This window comes from Rattus norvegicus, chromosome 7 (assembly GCF_021556685.1).
Source record: "Rattus norvegicus strain SHRSP/BbbUtx chromosome 7, alternate assembly SHRSP_T2T, whole genome shotgun sequence".
NCBI classification, from domain to species: Eukaryota; Metazoa; Chordata; class Mammalia; order Rodentia; family Muridae; genus Rattus; species Rattus norvegicus.
Window position 1 is genome coordinate 68,127,399 of NC_141540.1, and position 16,750 is coordinate 68,144,148.

Sequence of the window (16,750 nt, forward strand, 5' to 3'; positions counted from 1 at the left end):
CTCAAAAAAAAAAAAAAAAGACAGTCTCTCAAGAATATGTCCCTGTAAATCAGAAGGCTCTGGTTTCTCAGGTGTAGGACTTTTATACTGGAACATAAGAGAGTGACGCAGGGTCACTACCAGTGACCATCAGGTGGCACATCCAGGACACGCGCCATTACCTCTAAGCAGGAAATAGCTTGAGATAACATAAGCCACGCTGACCAGTAGCAGAAATCAGGGTGGTCGCGCAGAGCTGTGTGGTAATGGGAAGTGTGAAGATCTGGGTTCAAATCCTACCCCTACAGACACCGGCAGCATTGCTGGAACTGCCTGGGTCCCAGGTTCAACACTGATAAAATTGTGGCAGCAGTGAACGCATTATGGGGGCCCTAGTGAGATCACTGGAGGCTCGAATGATACCCTCTGAACTGAGGCTTCCCTGGCGTGAAGTGACCGAGGAAGAACTGACAGCCCAGTGAGGTTAGAGGGGCATCCCAGTTGCAGCAGGAAGTACAGTGAGCAGCTCGGTGTCACCCTGGATGGCAAGAGCTGGCAGGGACAGTCACCAGAAGCTGGCATGCTATGTGTCTTCTGTGCGGTGGGCACAGAGCTCACATTTATTGTCTCTATTCCTGCGCCTGCCGGTATCTTTTCCTTTGGGTGTGCTGTGTTGTTAGTTGTAACATGCTAAGGATACTGTTTGCTTTCGGGGCCCAGGACAAGGGACTGAGGTGCATATTGTACATACAGAAGCTGACCTGGCCTCCAGATTCTCCCCGAATCCCTTAGTTCCTACATGGGCTGGGCTCCCTTCCCCTACAGATTCTTCCCTGTAGCATCCAGACATTTTGTCGTCCGTCGCCCCACCCCCACCCCGTGAGCCCCTTTCTCCTTTTCTCTCTCCTTTCCCCTACTTATCCCCCTTTCCCTAGGGTGACTTCCCTGGCCTTGGCCCTTGGAGCCAGTGAACTCCCCTGCCCCAGAGCAACTCCCAGTAACCCCACTTTCATATAATCTAATCTGGCTTGAACTGGCTCATTTCAGCGGCAGAGAAATAACCTTTCCACTATGTCTCATCACAGTCACCAGGGCCCTTCACAACTGTCTGTCCTTTTATAATCACACCCTGGATGGTCCACACATTTCACAAGAATCCACACCAGTGGCACCAGTGGTTCCTCTCCTGAAGCTCCTCTCAGTTGTAAGGCCCTGTCCTATCTGGTTGACATCAGAAGGTGGGAACTCGGCCATGCTCGTTCTCACCTTCTGTCTGGGTGTCCGGTATAGAACCAGGCACGCCGGAGAGAAACTCTGTGGCATGTCTTAAATCTTTGCTCTCTGTGCCCCAGTCTTAACCTTTTCCTTTCTCTATCCTTTGCTTTTAAGTAAGGAGATGGGTGTTGAGAGAAATTTAGAAATTTGCTCAGCTCAGTGAATGGCTCATGCCTTTAATCCCAGATTTAAAAAAAAAAACAAAACAGGACTCTGCCTCCTTCTCTGGCACTCTGCCCTTGCTCCCAGCTAGGTTCAGGGCTAGGCTTGGAGATCAGCTCTGCCAATGGCCAACTGGAGTGATGATGGCGCCCCACCCCTCACGGGTAGCTGGCGCCTTTCCTGAAAATGCTGGGAGCTTCCTGCTCCACCGGCTAACCACTGTGTCCGCTTGCTTTCTCTCCTGCCAACCTTAGCTCTGTGGATGGAAAACACTAGGTAGTTTTATTACTTTAAAACAAGCCAGGTAACTCAGTGGCTGGGTGAAGAATTTCCTGCCCTAATCTTATCAACTAGTTCCCTCCATCTTCCTTGCCCCGCCCCACTCAAGGCAGAGGGGGCCCCAAGACCTACATACCTGCTGCTTCTTCTGAGCTCTAAAACCTGGTCCGAGTAATTTTTTCTCCATCCCTTCTCTTCCTCCTGGGACTCAGACTTTGACTCTTCACCCAGCAATTGACTTCTGCCTCCTCTATTGACACAATCAAGGACCAACTAGAGAACTGACACCTCCCTCTACAGATCTCTGTGAGTTCAAGGCCAGCCTGTTCTATATGTGAGTTCCAGCATAGCCAGAGCCACATAATGAGAGCCTATCACCAAAAAACGGAAAAAAGAAAAAAAGAAGGAAGACAGAAATTTCCCAAGATTATACGGCATGAAATTCCAGACGTAGATAGAGTTTATTTTGTATTTTTCACTTAAAATGGCATAGATATTTTGCACAGCTTTTATGTATTTTGTAGCAGCACTGGGGATTGAACCCGGGGCCTCATGAATTCTAGGCAAAGCTACACAGCAACTTTTTCGACTACCACGGCAGGGTGGAATGTTCACATCAAAGAGTAGGGGGAGGCATGAGACCTCATTTGTTGGCTGTGGAATTGAAACCTGGCGCACAGAGCCCAGGCTGAGCTGAGGCCAAGCTGAGGAAGCAGATGCTTCTCCTCCACCTCCTGACATGGGCAGCACCTTCCCTTGTGAGCAGGCGTGGCATCGGGGACACAGGACACTGCACGGAGCTGTGGCGTCCACCCCACTCCTCCTTACCCTTCCAGAAGCTCAGCGGGTAGAGAATGCAGCTGCCTGTCCAGACCACCAGTTTTCTGGTTCGGGAGCGGGGTACAGGGCCACCAGCGGATAATACAGGGCCAGGATAGGCAGGGCAGCTGAATGGGAATGAAACCCTGAAAGTCTGTGGTTCCCAACAGTTCACTGTGTTTGCTGTGTGCTGTGGGGAGGTGGGGGTTGCCTTTGTATGCAGATACTGAGAAGGGAAGGTCACAGGAAGGACATACTGGTGTGTTTTGTATGGATCATGTCAGACTGTGGGGCTCTGAGATGGCAGTGTGGCTCTGGGGTCCACAGAGCTCCTTTGAGATCCTGGGACCTAGGACCCAACTACGACATTCCTAGTCCGAGAGCTGAGAGAGGTCAAATCTAGCTAACTACAGTTAGAATCAGCCTCAGACACTGAGTAAGTGAGATTGGTATTGTCCTGGTGGCCTTACCCATCGTGAAGGGTCTACGCAAAATTCAAAAGGAAAAAAATGGATCCAGAAAGGCCATATGGGTTGTGCATCTGTGGCCACGAACCCTTTGCAGAGTTAAGAGACAATGAATGAAAAACCCTTTCATTCTACTCCTTTTCCTGGTGGTGAGGCTGTCAACTGAGAAGGTGACCGAACCCAGGGGAAGGGCTCTCAGATCAGAAGAAGGACATGGTCTCGCACTCTTGGAGACCATGGTGATGGCCAGCAGTGGATGGCCTAGATCACTTTCTTCATTTCTACCTGCTAATCAAATACCTGGTTGGGGTCTGCCTTCCTCCTTCATAAGGGAGAAAGCTCCTTTTGGTCAGAGACAGCCCACATATGGTAGTATGGCTGCTGCCTCCACGAGCAGGCATGTCCCCTATGTGCTTTCCCTTAGCACAGCCAGAAGGAAGGGACTCTTAACTTTTTGTGTAGCCTGGTGACATTTAGCCCAGACTTAGCAGGGTTATGTTGGGATTTTTATTGATTCTTCCGATGATGGTGGTGATGTATGCATGTCACAGGCGGGGGTGTGCATGTGTGAGTGCAAATACCCAGAGAGTCCAGAAAAGGACGTCATTGTCTGTGGGGCTGGAGAGTCAGATAGCTGGAGCTACCTGCCGTGGGTACTGGGAAAGCCATGCAGGCTCCTAACCACTGAGCTGCCTTGCCAGCCAAAGCTTGTTTTTAAATGCCAATAGCTCAGCAGGTGCTTGCCTGAGAAGCCGAGATCATTCTCATGTAAAAAGCCAGATGCAATGACCATCTCTAATCCTAGTACCCTCATGGCATGATGGGAAAATCACCCATAGGTTCACAGGCAAACACACAAACACAGTCACACAACACAGCAAAAACAAGAGAGGACCTGGCTGTACTGACTGGTTCTGTGTGTCAGCTTAACACAAACTGGAGTTATAACAGAGAAAGGAACCTCAGTTGAGGAAATGCCTCCATGAGACTCAGCTGTAAGGCATTTTCTCAACTAGTGACCAAGGTGGGGGAGGGGAGGACCCAGCCCATTGTGGGTGGTGCTGTCCCTGGGCTGGTAGCGTTGGGTTCTATAAGAGAGCAGGCTGAACAAGCCAGGGGAATCAAGCCAGTAAGTAACACCCCTCCATGGCCTCTGCATCAGCTCCTGCGTCCTGCCCTGTGTGAGTTCCTGTCCTGACTTCCTTTGGTGATGAACAGCAATGTGGAAGTGTGAGCTGAATAAACCCTTTCCTCCCCAACTTGCTTCTTGGTCACAATGTTTGTATAGGAATAGAAACCCTGACTAAGACACTGGCCCAACAAGATAGAAGGAGAGAACCAACCCCCTAAAGTTGTCCTCTGGCCTGCACATACACACTGTAGCATCTGTGTACACACACACACGCACCACCACCACCACCACTCAAATAATAACTCTCTACAATAAAAAAGTAAAAATACCATAGGTGTACCAAGGAAATAAATTACTTCAGGAGATTAAAATAACTCAATCACTTATAATTGAGTGATTCTCAAAACTTCGCTATTGTGATGTGACACTATGCCTTTCAAGAAAGGCCAGGTTAGGTGTGGAGTCGGTTACATCTGTAATCTCAAAGCGGCGGTGAGGTAAAAAGCAATCCCGGTATTTGGGACGACAGTATTGTTGGTTCTTTGGGCAAAGGAAGGCACTGCTGAAATCACCTTTGCCCTGTAGCCCTAAAGGAAGTTCTGTGCAATGAAGATTCAGCGACTCTGAATTCTATTCACAGATGCCCCCAAATTGAGAACTGAGACACCCACTCTGGGTTCAGCTTGTCCCAGGTTCCTACCTACTTAAAATCCTTTTCGGTGCCAGCACCTGGTTTATTTTGTATTTTCCTTGTCCTTTTTTTAACCTGCCATTTGGGCTCCAGAATACTGTGTAAACACACCACCCTTTTGTTTCCATGATCTCGGCTCTTGTTATAGAGGCTGGCAGACATGGCTACCCAAATGCCAGGAAGCCTGCATGGTAAGAAGCCCAAGTGCAGAACAGTACAGCGCTTGTAGCTGCCCTAGCAAGGCTGCCAGGGCCTAGGCTCTCCTGACTTCTTGACCACTCTGGGCCTATATATTTCAGCCATGCTTGTCTGCAGGGGGCTAACCCTGCTTTCTAGCATTGGTCATGGAACCTAGGCAAGAAGCAAAAAGGACAGGGGTAAAGGAGAAAGATAGCCTCTGCCTCAAGACAGTCCAGGAGCTGGTGTGCAGGGATCCTTTCCTCTGTCCCAAGCAGTCACCAATAGGCAGAAGGAAGAGGAGATATTGGGTAACAGGCTTCCCGACTCCCTCGTTGCTAGCCACTAGGTACAGGCTGTGCCCAGGCTGGCAGGCCCTGTCACCTCTAAGTCCCCATTGTGCATGACCTCTCTTTAAAGCCAGGTTTTCCCCCCAGTTTCTCCAGCCACACTGATCTGTTTCTGTGTTCTAGAAGAGTCCGAAATGGCATGGAGGTCCTCTGGGGTGGCCTCTCATTTGGCAGAGAGCTAGAGGCATAAGTGAGTCACCCAGGCCACGTTGTGATAGCACTGAGAACACCTGCCTCTACACAACACTGCACACCATGCACCGGGCATTGTGTATGGTCCCCTTAGCTCCTCCCCTCGAGGTTAATATCGCCTGCGACTCGTGTCAGGAAACCACAGCAGTAAGATACGTGCCTTTGGCTGCCACGTCATTACCTGACCCAGCTGGGGCTAAACCAGTGCAATCCCCCACCCAGCCCATGTGCGTGAAAGTGGGGTTAGCATGCAAACGCCCGATCCTTAAGGCATTTGTCTTCCTGTCGCCCTTGGTTCTGAGTTTGGCTTCCAGTTATACCCCTGTGTGCTTTACAGTGCTTTAAGTATATGTGCTTCTGTCTGAATTTGATCGAATTCATTTCAGGGCGCAGATTTCTAGCTGGAATCCTCACTCCCAAACATGTCTTAGTCTTCATAATATAGCTTGGGTGTCACCACCTCCGTGGATGGCCTTTTGGGACTTGTAGGCTAAAGCGTGCTGTGGGGAGGGATCAGTGGCCTTACCAATACTCCAGGAAGTCAAATTGCTCTCCCTCCTTCCCCACCTCCCAGCCCCATGGGGTCACGTGACTGTGGTCTGGTTTCCTCTTGGAGGCTTTCCCCGAAGTCTCTGCCCCTGGTGTCTCTATTGTCTAGCAATGCGATGCCCTCCCCTTCTTACAGATGAACTTCTCTGAAGCTCTCAGCTTAGGCCTCCCAGTACCAAGAACCTCTTCCTGTACAGCTGACTGACCTCCTGTTGATTTGGCTGGTTTTGCCCTGGATTATTAAAAAAACAACCCCTGCCTATGCCTTCTTTTAAACCAATCTTTTATCACACCGTCTACAACCGGGCCCGTTATGCACATCTTGTATGTTTTAGGGGTGTTTCAAGGCAGGATCTCGACTCACCTCCTCATTCATCTCCCCCTTCCGAGTGCTGGGGTTGCAGGTGTCTGCCACAATGCCTAGCTTGCATGTGTAATTTAGCTGTGTGGTCTCTAAAAGTGTTCACCTTGAAGACTTCTAGGAAGCCACTCTCGGGGGACAGGGAACATGGCTTAGTGGGCTAAAGTGTTTGATGTGGAAGCATGAAGACCTGAGTTCAGATCACCAGCACCTACATAAAAGCCGGGTGTGGTATCGTGTGCCCCAAACCCCATTGCTGGAGGGAAGCAGAGACAGGGCCTTCTGCCCAGACAGGTTAGCTAACAAGGGAACCATAGGTTCTATGAGCTTCAGCTCAGTGAGAGACCCTGGCTCCACAAACACAGGAGACTGCTGGCTCAGCAGTTAAGAGTGTAGCCAGCTCTTGCTGAGAGCCTAAGTTCTACTCCCAGCTCCCAATCCATGCACCTAACAACCGCTTGTAAGTCCTGCTCCAGAAAGATCTATGCCTCCGACCTTTGGGAACCCACACCCATACACACACGACAGACACATACCCAAACTTTAAAACAATCTTTTGGAAAAAATTAAGGTGGAAGTTAATAGCAGTCAGCAGTCACTCAGTGTCAACCTACACACACACACACACACACACACACACACACACACACACACACTCTCATACCCATCTACATAGACACATGCACACATATATGCACATACACACACACACACACTCAGACCCATCTACATAGACACATACACATATGTGCACACACACACACACACACACACACACACACACACGGGAGGGGGGCTGGCATGAACTAAATCCATGAGAGAGGAAGATACACAGGCTGCACATAGATGACGTCACTTGGGAAACTGAGGCAGAGGGACATAGAGAAAGCAGATTTATCCGTTGCATGTTGTGTAGACTGCACTAGATTTTCAGGGCTAGGGGAGAAGCAAGTCTTAAGAACTTAGGATGGGGGTGGAGAAATGGCTCAGTGGTTAAAAGTACTGACTGCTCTTCCAGAGGTCCTGAGTTCAAATCCCAACAACCACATGGTGGCTCACAACCATCTGTAATGGGATCTGATGCCCTCTTCAGGTGTATCTGAAGAGTTACAGTGTACTCATAGAAATACAATACCATACATACATACATACATACATACATACATACATACATACATACATACATACTCAATTTGTTTCTTTAAAAAAAAGCAAAATAAAACACCTCAGGATACAGAAGGAAGAAGGGACAGTTATCCAAGAGGGTAAGGGCACTGACTGAGGAAAACGGGTCTACTTACTACTTTGGGAAAGGGCTTTCTCCAAAGACTCTAAGGCCAAATCCGGCCTGGGATTGCAACATCAGGGAGGTGAGAAGTTAGATTGAAAGCCGGACTCCTACAGGCTTGATCTTTCGTATGAAATTTTATCACAAACGCTAGACACCTAATTAGAGTTACACAATTTCCTCTAAGCAATGACCTAGTTAAACTGACTGATGAGTTGAGCCCCTGCCCTAGGTGGGAAGGCTGAGACCACTGCATCCTGTGGGTGTCCATACAGCAGTGACTACCCTAAGGGCCTTCTCTGTGCGTTTTCACCGTGTTTGATCCCATGATTTTTAGACCGGAGACATATCAATCAGATGAGCATGGCCAGGCAGAGGCTACCTGGGTCCTCACTTCTTTTCTGTCTCCCTCTCTCCCCAGGAGTCTGAGGGCATCTCCTGCCACTACTGGTCCCTGTTTGATGGCCACGCAGGCTCAGGTGCTGCTGTGGTGGCATCGCGCCTGCTGCAGCACCACATCACACAACAGCTGCAGGACATCGTGGAGATCCTGAAGAACTCCGCCATCCTTCCCCCGACCTGCCTAGGGGAGGAGCCAGAGAGCACGCCGGCCCATGGCAGGACCCTAACCCGCGCAGCCTCACTGCGTGGAGGGGTGGGTGCCCCCGGCTCCCCCAGCACACCACCCACGCGCTTCTTCACGGAGAAGAAGATTCCTCATGAGTGTTTGGTCATCGGGGCCCTGGAGAGCGCCTTCAAGGAAATGGTAGGTATCACTGACTGATGTAGCTCACGCCAAAACTTCCTTGCTGGGAAAGTGTCCCTGAAGCCGTGGTCTTCCTGCCTTCTTTCTCCTGCATATCTCTCTTCGACAACCAAGCTTATTAAAAGTCATAGCAAGATACAGTGTCTAGAATAATTGCCAGCAGAAATTAAGACCATGAAAGAGGGCGCACACAGGGTACATTCTACTTATTAAATGTATGCCTTGTCCTTTCTGTTTCATCAGACGGTATGGTTCAAATTAATTGAAATGTGAGTGTGGACTGCCATCTGTTTTATGTATGTACAGAGTCCAGGTGTTTGGGAAACCATGTCTAGTAAAACAGTCACAAGTCCCTTCCTTTACAACTGGGCACAGACTGGTGTGGTTATTCTCAGCCCTTGTAGGCAGAGGCAGGCAGACCTCTTAAGTTTGAAACCAGCCTGGTTTACATACCCAGTTCCAGGCCAGACAAGGAAGGCTACCTACACAGTGAAACCTTGTTTCAGAGAAATGGGGTGGAAGGGGTGAGGCTTGGTTTGTGGTGTAACAATTCTAACTGATTGTGCCTGGAGAAAACGGAGGGGAGGGAAGAGGTCGATGTGGCTTTTGTTTTTCCAGGGCCTGGATTCCTTCGCGCTTTGCTGTCTGAGTGGGTCAGGTCAAGGAATGCAGCACCCTGCATGTTGGCCTGAATCCTGAGCATATAATCAGGTAGAGTGGCCCTGGCTATCCCTCTGCCTGGCAGGAAGGCCATGGATGCCTTGTCAGAGAGACCTCTCCCCTTCCCCTACCCTCCTCCAGCCCTGACTTCACTTTTTACTGAGGCAAGCATTGTGTTTCCAACGATTCTCTCCCCTGAGCAGCAACCTGTGTGTGGATAGAGCAGAAACTACTTAAGAGTGTTTAGAAAGACTTTCCGGAGGCCAGTGGTCAGCAGTGCTTCTAAAACCTGAACTTGGTGACGTCAGGAAAGCACAGGTGGCTAGAAATGTCACCTAAAGTGATGTCCTCCTTCACGGTCGGTCCAGGACCAGAAAGCCCCACTCCATACCCTGGTCAGAGGAGGAAACTGGGCAATAGTGAACATGGTTCCTGATGTGTTTTTAAGGAACGAAGTTTCTATACTAATAGCTCAAGTTTACCTCTGTGTAGTGCCAGCTCACCCTTCCTTGGTCTGTTTTCATCTCTGAACACATACACCTGCCCTTTGATTACAGAGGACTTTAAAAGGCACTTCCTGTGGATAAGAAGAGTTAGGAGGAAAACTGGGAGTCAAGGTAGAAAAGTTTACTCCTATGGAACCTTGGTGTAAAACACTTGCCCCTGGCTGGTGTAGAAGATAAGATGTTGGCAGGTATGTCTGGATGCCAGTGATGGCAATGACTTGACAGTGACCTCTCCCTGTAGTGAGAGAAGAGATCGAAAAATGGGAATGGGGATGAGTGACTTCAAGACTTTAATTTCTGTCAGTGGCTGCTGGGGGCTGCCAAACTTCTTTTGCTCGGAACTGCTGTATTCTCCAGTCCGTCCACTAGAGGCCAGTGTCGCATTGATGAAGACCTTCCAGGACCAGCTGCACTTCTAATGGGAAGTTTATTCAGATAAATACCCAAAAAGGAGCCCAAGCCTTCAAAGTTTTCAACATTAGTTAACTGCCTGAAATTTTCTTGTGAAAGTGTGTGTGTGTGTGTGTGTGTGTGTGTGTGTGTGTGTGTGTGTGTGTGTGAATAGATACCTAGGATATGTCATTTTTATGTAATCTGCCCAGTCAATAAACATTTGCTAAGAAACAACTTTTTGTCGGACCTGAATGGTAATAGAAGAAAATAGAAATGGTCAGTTATTCAATGAGTGAAATGCAAATGGGAGGGAGAGAAATGAGAGTTGGACTTCTGAGTTGAAACTCAGGAGAGCAGGCAAGTTGAACAGTTCCCTCTGTAGGGGAAGTACTGAGGCTGCCCAGACAAGTGGGGACTCCTGGGAATAGTAAATGCATTATCTAATGAGAGGGACAATTTTCTTCCCATCACCTTAGCATAGGACTTGGATTTCCTGGGTTGGGCTCCTGTCCAGATGATTGACAGGCCCGGCTAGACTTGCTCCTGAAGAAATAGAGAGAAGTATATAATGTTCTCATCTTTGAAGCAGAGTGGACCACTGTGTCTCTACCCAGAGCCAGAGGTAGATTCCACCCTTTTGACCAGGAGGTGTAAGAAAGAACAGAGCAGTTGGATAGTTTCCTTTCCTACTCTTCTCCAGGGAGAAGGAAGGTGGTGCCCATTCCTCTGTGGCCTTAAAAGCTACTGATCACTGTAATATTGTGCCATATCCCAGTTACATTACTGTGATGTTCTAAATGATGTCAAAGCCAGTAATAAAATGATGATAGCACTCCAAAATGTATTTGGAAATCCCTAGCCAGAAAAAAAGGACCACCCATCTCTAAGGCACATGGGTAGTTTTTACAAAATTTAGACCAACAGAAGAAAAAAAGGCATGATTTGAACAAGCACTCTGAACTTCTCTGAAACAGTTCCTTTGCTCAAGTTGCCTGAACAGTGTGAGAGGTGTAGAGAGGTGGTGACCTCTGACCACTAGCATGATTTCTAGCTCTGACCACTCACCATGCAAGCTCTTAGGGACAGGTTTAGCTCGACAGCCCCTTTGTCATGTCATGTCTTAGATCTGACTTCCTACTGAGAAGGCCAATTCCTGTTTCCACTACAGAAAACTGACTGTGGTCTCTTGAAAGGAGAATCTCCAAAATTTAGCCACTGATTGCATGGGGTGATCTTCAGAATTGACAGCATAGAAATTGTTTCAGTAGCCTCAAAATAATAGCTGAAAGGTTACTGTCACCTCATATAAAATCCGTAAATCCGTTTTCTTCCCTGGTTCTCCTGCTAATAGATGATTTAGGGATTCTCTGTCTCAAAGCAAAGCTTGGAGGAATTTCTTGTTTTGTTTTGTTTGTTTGTTTGTTTGTTTGTTTGTTTTTGAAATGCTAAATGCAACCAATTTCCTTATCTCCAATTTTGTGGGTTCAAGTCCGCCTTCTAACAGTGCTTAGGTCAGCAGCTTGATTGTTTCCTGGCCCAGGGTGACAGGTGTGAATGAGATAACCATTCTGAGTCCTAGTTCCAACCACCCCCATCCCTACTCTCACACACCCTGCACAACCCTCTACAAAGAATGTTTGGGTTGAATAGACAACACTTCAGAGTCATAGAAGAAGTTAATTCCATCACTAGAGTGGCTGTCAAAGATTGGGAACAAAGCCAGACAAGCCTTTGAGCTTACCACCTACAAGATTTAAGCTCAGGAGAAAGCTGAGAGACTCTCCGAATGCTCACTGACTTCCTTTCAGTATTGTTAGGTAGGTAGCCAGGCAGATCTTCTTGAGCTTAGAAGCCATTGAGGATGGGCCCCTCCCTGTGGCCGATTTTGGACCTCACCTGTCATTTCCCTGGTAGCCCTAGAGAGGGAGGAATCTAAACTGGCCCCTGTAGTATTTGAACTTATCAGATGGGAGTGCCAGTGTTCTGTTGAGACCATTAAGCTACTTCCTCTTAGCCCAAAGAATGGAATCCACCTCTGGCCTTGAGTGGCCATCTGCCCAAACTTCAGAACACTGCACCCATTTTCTCCTTCCCCAAGAATTAACCTAGCTTGTGGTGCCAAACACCTGCCTCACGGGACACATGGTTCACCTGAGGGCATGCTAAAGCTATGGAAGCCTTTAAAAAATACTGTACTTAACAGAAGCCCTTCCCTCAGTGCAGGGCCTTGTGGAGCTTCCACCCTGTGAGCTCCTACCCTTCCATTTCCTTCTTCCTCAGGCCTAACTATTTTTCAAGCCTAACCCTGATACTCTGAGCTTCCTCACTTTTCTCTGAAGACCTCCCTCTTCTGCCAGCCTCCGATGCTGAACATGCCAGCCTTCTTGGACCCTACCTCAAAAGGCACAGATTTCTCTCTCCTGCTTCCTCGACTGCCAAGATTACAGCTTGCCTGGCTTCCTGTTTTTCCTCTCAGAGCCTACAAACAAATTGTCCAGAGGCTTCCTTCTTCTGACTCTATTTCAAAATTCTTCTATTGAGAACCCCGAAGGGAACCCCAGTTTTCCCAGTAACATGATGCATGCAAGTTCTTTGCAACTGAGAATGTCCTAGTAATTTTTTTAATAAGGGAGAAAATAGCTTTCATGGGATTTATTTTTGTTTTATCTATATGGGTGTTTTGTCTACATGTACGTCTGTGTACCACATGTGTGCAATATCCAAAAAAAAAAAAAAAAGTGTCAGATCCCCCTTGGAAACTCAAGTTATAGATGGTTGGAAAACACCACGTGGATTGAGGAAATCAAACACCGGCCCACTGGAAGAGCAGTCAGTGCTCTTAACTACTGAGTTGTTTAGTCAGCCCCCAAAGTAACAATGTTTTAACTTGTAAGGCTACTACATATTTTCTAGTACTGGAAAGTGTGGGCAGTATATAACGACATTATACAATCATAAGAATGAATGCAAAGGTAATTGCTAATTTATAAAGTCTAGAATTTCAATCAGCCTACTCACGGTAAGTTTAAACTTCTTTATTTAAGCTTAGTCTTTGTTTGCAGCTGGAAGTTCTTCTAGGAAGGGATGGGCCTGTAATTCCACAGCAGTCAGCAGGTGGCGATATTGGACAGTCCCGTTTTTCTGTTTTTCCTTCTTCTCTTTGAAACTCATTGCCTAGCTGGCAGATGGCCTTGTTCTCAGAATAAGCCAGGATGAGACCCGGATACTGAAACCATGCAGAAGCTTATTATTTGTGACTGACACTATTAGCAGCATGCTCAGAGCCATATTATAACCCAGCCAGGGGGAGCTGCCAGGTATATTAAAACTGCCTGGCGCTGGCTTTCTTCTGCTGACCCGCAGCGCTTTCTTTTCACAACCTGGAACTGGTGAGCAACAAAGGCTGAGCCTGGAGTCACGTCATCTCTGAGACTTTCAAATCAAATTACAGCCATTCCGGATGATAAATATGCTTTTTTTTTCTTTCTTGCAGCTCTTTCCTGTTGAGTGAGCCTCACATTACACACACTCTCTGCCCCCACCCCTTGCCACAACAACAACAACAAAAACAGCAAATAAAAGCAGGCAGCGTAAGAATTGGCTCTTTTCTTTGACTCAGAGACGAGCCTCGCCCTAACATATTGTCTAAGCCGTTGCAACAGAATAACTCAGCTCCTCTCAGTAACACGTTGCCTCCACTGGGCATTGGGACCCCGGACTGAGCAGTCAGAGACTCAGTTCTCTGGTCCCTTCCCATGTAGACCACACTTGGAAGGAATTAGTAGGTAGATGTTTGCTAGCTCCTCATTCTAGCTGTATGTCTTGGAATCCACCGGCAACTAAAATGGAGAGAAGTCCTGGAGCTCCTGTTCAGCACACAGCAGTAGGCAGCTTTTCTCCTGATCACGTTAGCTTGTGAAAAAGATACTGAAAACTCAAGGGCTTAAAAAATAGACAGTGTGATTTTTTTTATTTTTTTATTTTTTGTAAAAGTGCAAAAAGCTTAGCCCGATTTGAAAGACTGAGGAAAGGGAAAAGTGGTTCATTCCACAGTAAATATATCTTTATTGACTGCATTTATCGTGTTTAATCTCATAGTAAAAGAGCCACCCAGATGGTCCTTTAATGTTCCTTTTAGTACAAAGATTTTCTGAATCTTCTAGAGAGGAGTAGGTGGTGTGGGTAGGAAAAAAAAATAAAATGTGCTATTTTGGCTTCCAGGGAGGAGGGGAGAGAAGCAATTATTTTTAGAATCTGTTCTAGTTGCACACAGTTTTAGAAGAAATGGAAGAGTGTGTGTTAATGTCAGTGAATTCTTCAGGGGATGAAGTCTGCAGAAACATCCCAGCGACAGTGCTGGCAGAGAACACACTTCTAAGTACTGTGTGTGCACGTGTGCCTCCCTCACAGGTGTGGGGGAGGGGCTGGTCAGACCATGCATGTGGGAGGAAGCAGGGTTGCTTGGATTCAAAAGTAGCTAGTCTCGAATCCATTCTCCGTAAGAAAGTAACATTGCTTATTCAGGGAGAGGTAGAGAAATAATATACAGTTGAAATATAGGAAAGGCAGGAGCAAATTGAATAAAGTGTGTCTGTCTGTCTGTCTGTCTACACACACACAGACACACACACACACGCAGAACCATACTGTTAATTTATCTTAAGGTACAAGCTGAATAAAGTAACCAGAATGTTCCCCAGCATTAAAAGTAAATATGAACTCCACTGCTGTAACAGAACATCTTATTGTTGAACACTGTCTTGATCCCTCCCAAGGATTAAGTCATTTTTAAAATCATTCTTACATGATAAATAGCGTTCCCACTTGTGACCCAGAATAAGCTTATTTGCTTCGATCCCTAGAGAATTCTTTACCACGAACAGCCCTTTAACGTGGACTCTTTGTGTAGGGTTTTCTTTTTCCTCTTTCGGATTGCACTAATAATTCACTTAAGCCTGTCAAACGCCATCCAGATTCCAATCCATATGCAGCATGCAAACACTTGGATGCTTCAAGAATCTTTAATAAATAGTGCCCTTCATTCAGACTTACATAGTCAACGGATATTGATTGCAAGTAAGAAGGAAAATTTTCCATAGCTTGAACTGTGCCTTTTAATATACGAAAAATAGTGATGGTGGATCTGGACTTGGGTTTACTACTTTATATATTTATTATATTTTAAATATATATACATCAAACTTTTTAACTTTTGATGTAAAAAAAATGAACAAATCTTCCCACAGAGGGATTCTTTATATTCTAGACACTGAACAGAAAAACCCAGATCTCTTGGTGTTTTCCTCTCTCTTCCTTGAGAGACTTCCCCACAGAGCCACACGCCCCTCCTACCCTTCACCTTGAGTTTCCTACCATCCTTGGCACATGATGTCATAGGCTTCTCTCTAGAGCACTGGCAGTCAGCTGCAGCCAGGGTTCTTAGTATCTCGATGTGCATCTGCTTGGTAAATGTGGTATTTGTGAGAAGGAGCCTCTGTTTCTCCTCTCATGGGTAAGGTGGTGGGTGAGATGTTGGTTTAGAAATCCAGACTTTTTTTGTTAAGTCCATTCCTTTATAGGTCCATTCATAGACACTACTAAAGCGATGTTTAACTGGCCCTGATACAGAGGCCAAGGGTCTGAAGGGGACAAGAATGGCCACTGCTCTCAATGGTGACATTTCCAGGCTGTGGTAAGGATCCTGTGACTGTGGCTGAGACCTGACCTCAACCCCCACCCCGAATTTAATCTTCCTAGCACTCCTTAAGGAAACAGTTTATAGAGCATTTAAGGAAGTAAATGCTAAAAGGCAGTGTAGCCCACTGAACAGCGCTCATGCTCGGCCCCTCTGTAGCCCTTGAAGTTGCTGTCTTCTCCCGAAAAGGCTTCTTGGTTTTCTTAAACTCCCACAGCCCTCACACACCCCAAGACCCCCACACATACCACAGCCTCACACACACCACAGCCCCCATACGTACCTTACCATGGCTCCTCAGCTCCTCAACCTGGCTCTGGTCCTCGACGTTAGTCTCTCCCTCCTGTATGGCCTTTTAAACCACCTCTTTATTTACCGTTTTTATATAGGGTCTTAGTAATAGCCCTAGTCAGCCTTCTGTATCACGCTCCTGCATGCAAGGGCTGCAGGCATAGGCAGCGGAAGCCATCTTTTTCCGTGTTCTTTTAAGCAGTTGCTGCCCCAGTCTGTGCCCTCCTCAGCTTGGGAAGCTATTGCTTGTTCTGTCCCTACTCCTAACACCTGGAACACAGCCGCTGTGGTCCAATGCTGGATGATTAGATGTTCTCCCCCACTTCCCCCTCCCCCCTCCCTCCTCCCCCCTTCCCCCTCCGCCTTTTCCTGAGGAGGCCACAGGAAGCAGCTAACTTCAATTCTGAGACTTTAGGACTCACAAAAATACCCAAGACCTCAGCACTGTCTGGGCATCCCGGGTACCGTTTCTCCCTCTCACAGTTTTTACCCAACCTACCTTCTCTCTCACTCTGCCTCAGCAGTGGGTGAATAGGGAATAGGAGTGTAGGGAATAGGAGTCACCACTCAGCCGCTGTTTTCCCAAAGACACAGACTGTTGGCTCTTTCAGTGACGCAGAATGGTGTTAACGTTGTCTATCAGCGAGGGTGTTGGTCTGCCTTTAATTTTCCTCGAGACTGTTTCATTGTGTGTCAGGTCATACAGGCTTTGAAGGAC

The 16,750-nt window shown here is 47.3% G+C and overlaps 1 protein-coding gene and 1 long non-coding RNA gene across 7 annotated transcripts in view; one reads left to right on the forward strand and one right to left on the reverse strand.

The window, feature by feature from the left end:
• The window catches only part of Ppm1h (protein phosphatase, Mg2+/Mn2+ dependent, 1H), a 264,454-nt gene that overhangs the window by 115,460 nt on the left and 132,244 nt on the right, over positions 1-16,750 (forward strand). For 2 of the 6 annotated variants that reach the window (XM_087557298.1, NM_001271079.2), the window contains exon 3: positions 8,143-8,487. In XM_087557298.1, coding sequence (XP_087413424.1) covers positions 8,485-8,487 — 3 coding nt within the window. In that variant the 5' untranslated portion in view covers positions 8,143-8,484. Of the gene's footprint in view, positions 1-8,142; positions 8,488-9,105; positions 10,281-16,750 lie in introns of those variants that run through there. The other 4 variants (XR_015624052.1, XM_087557295.1, XM_087557296.1 and 1 more) reach the window with 4 other exon arrangements.
• Positions 13,069-16,393, reverse strand: LOC134479882 (uncharacterized). The gene is made up of 2 exons (XR_015624728.1): positions 16,025-16,393; positions 13,069-13,546 (listed from the first exon to the last, which is right to left on the reverse strand). It is a non-coding gene; the product is annotated as an uncharacterized LOC134479882 (long non-coding RNA).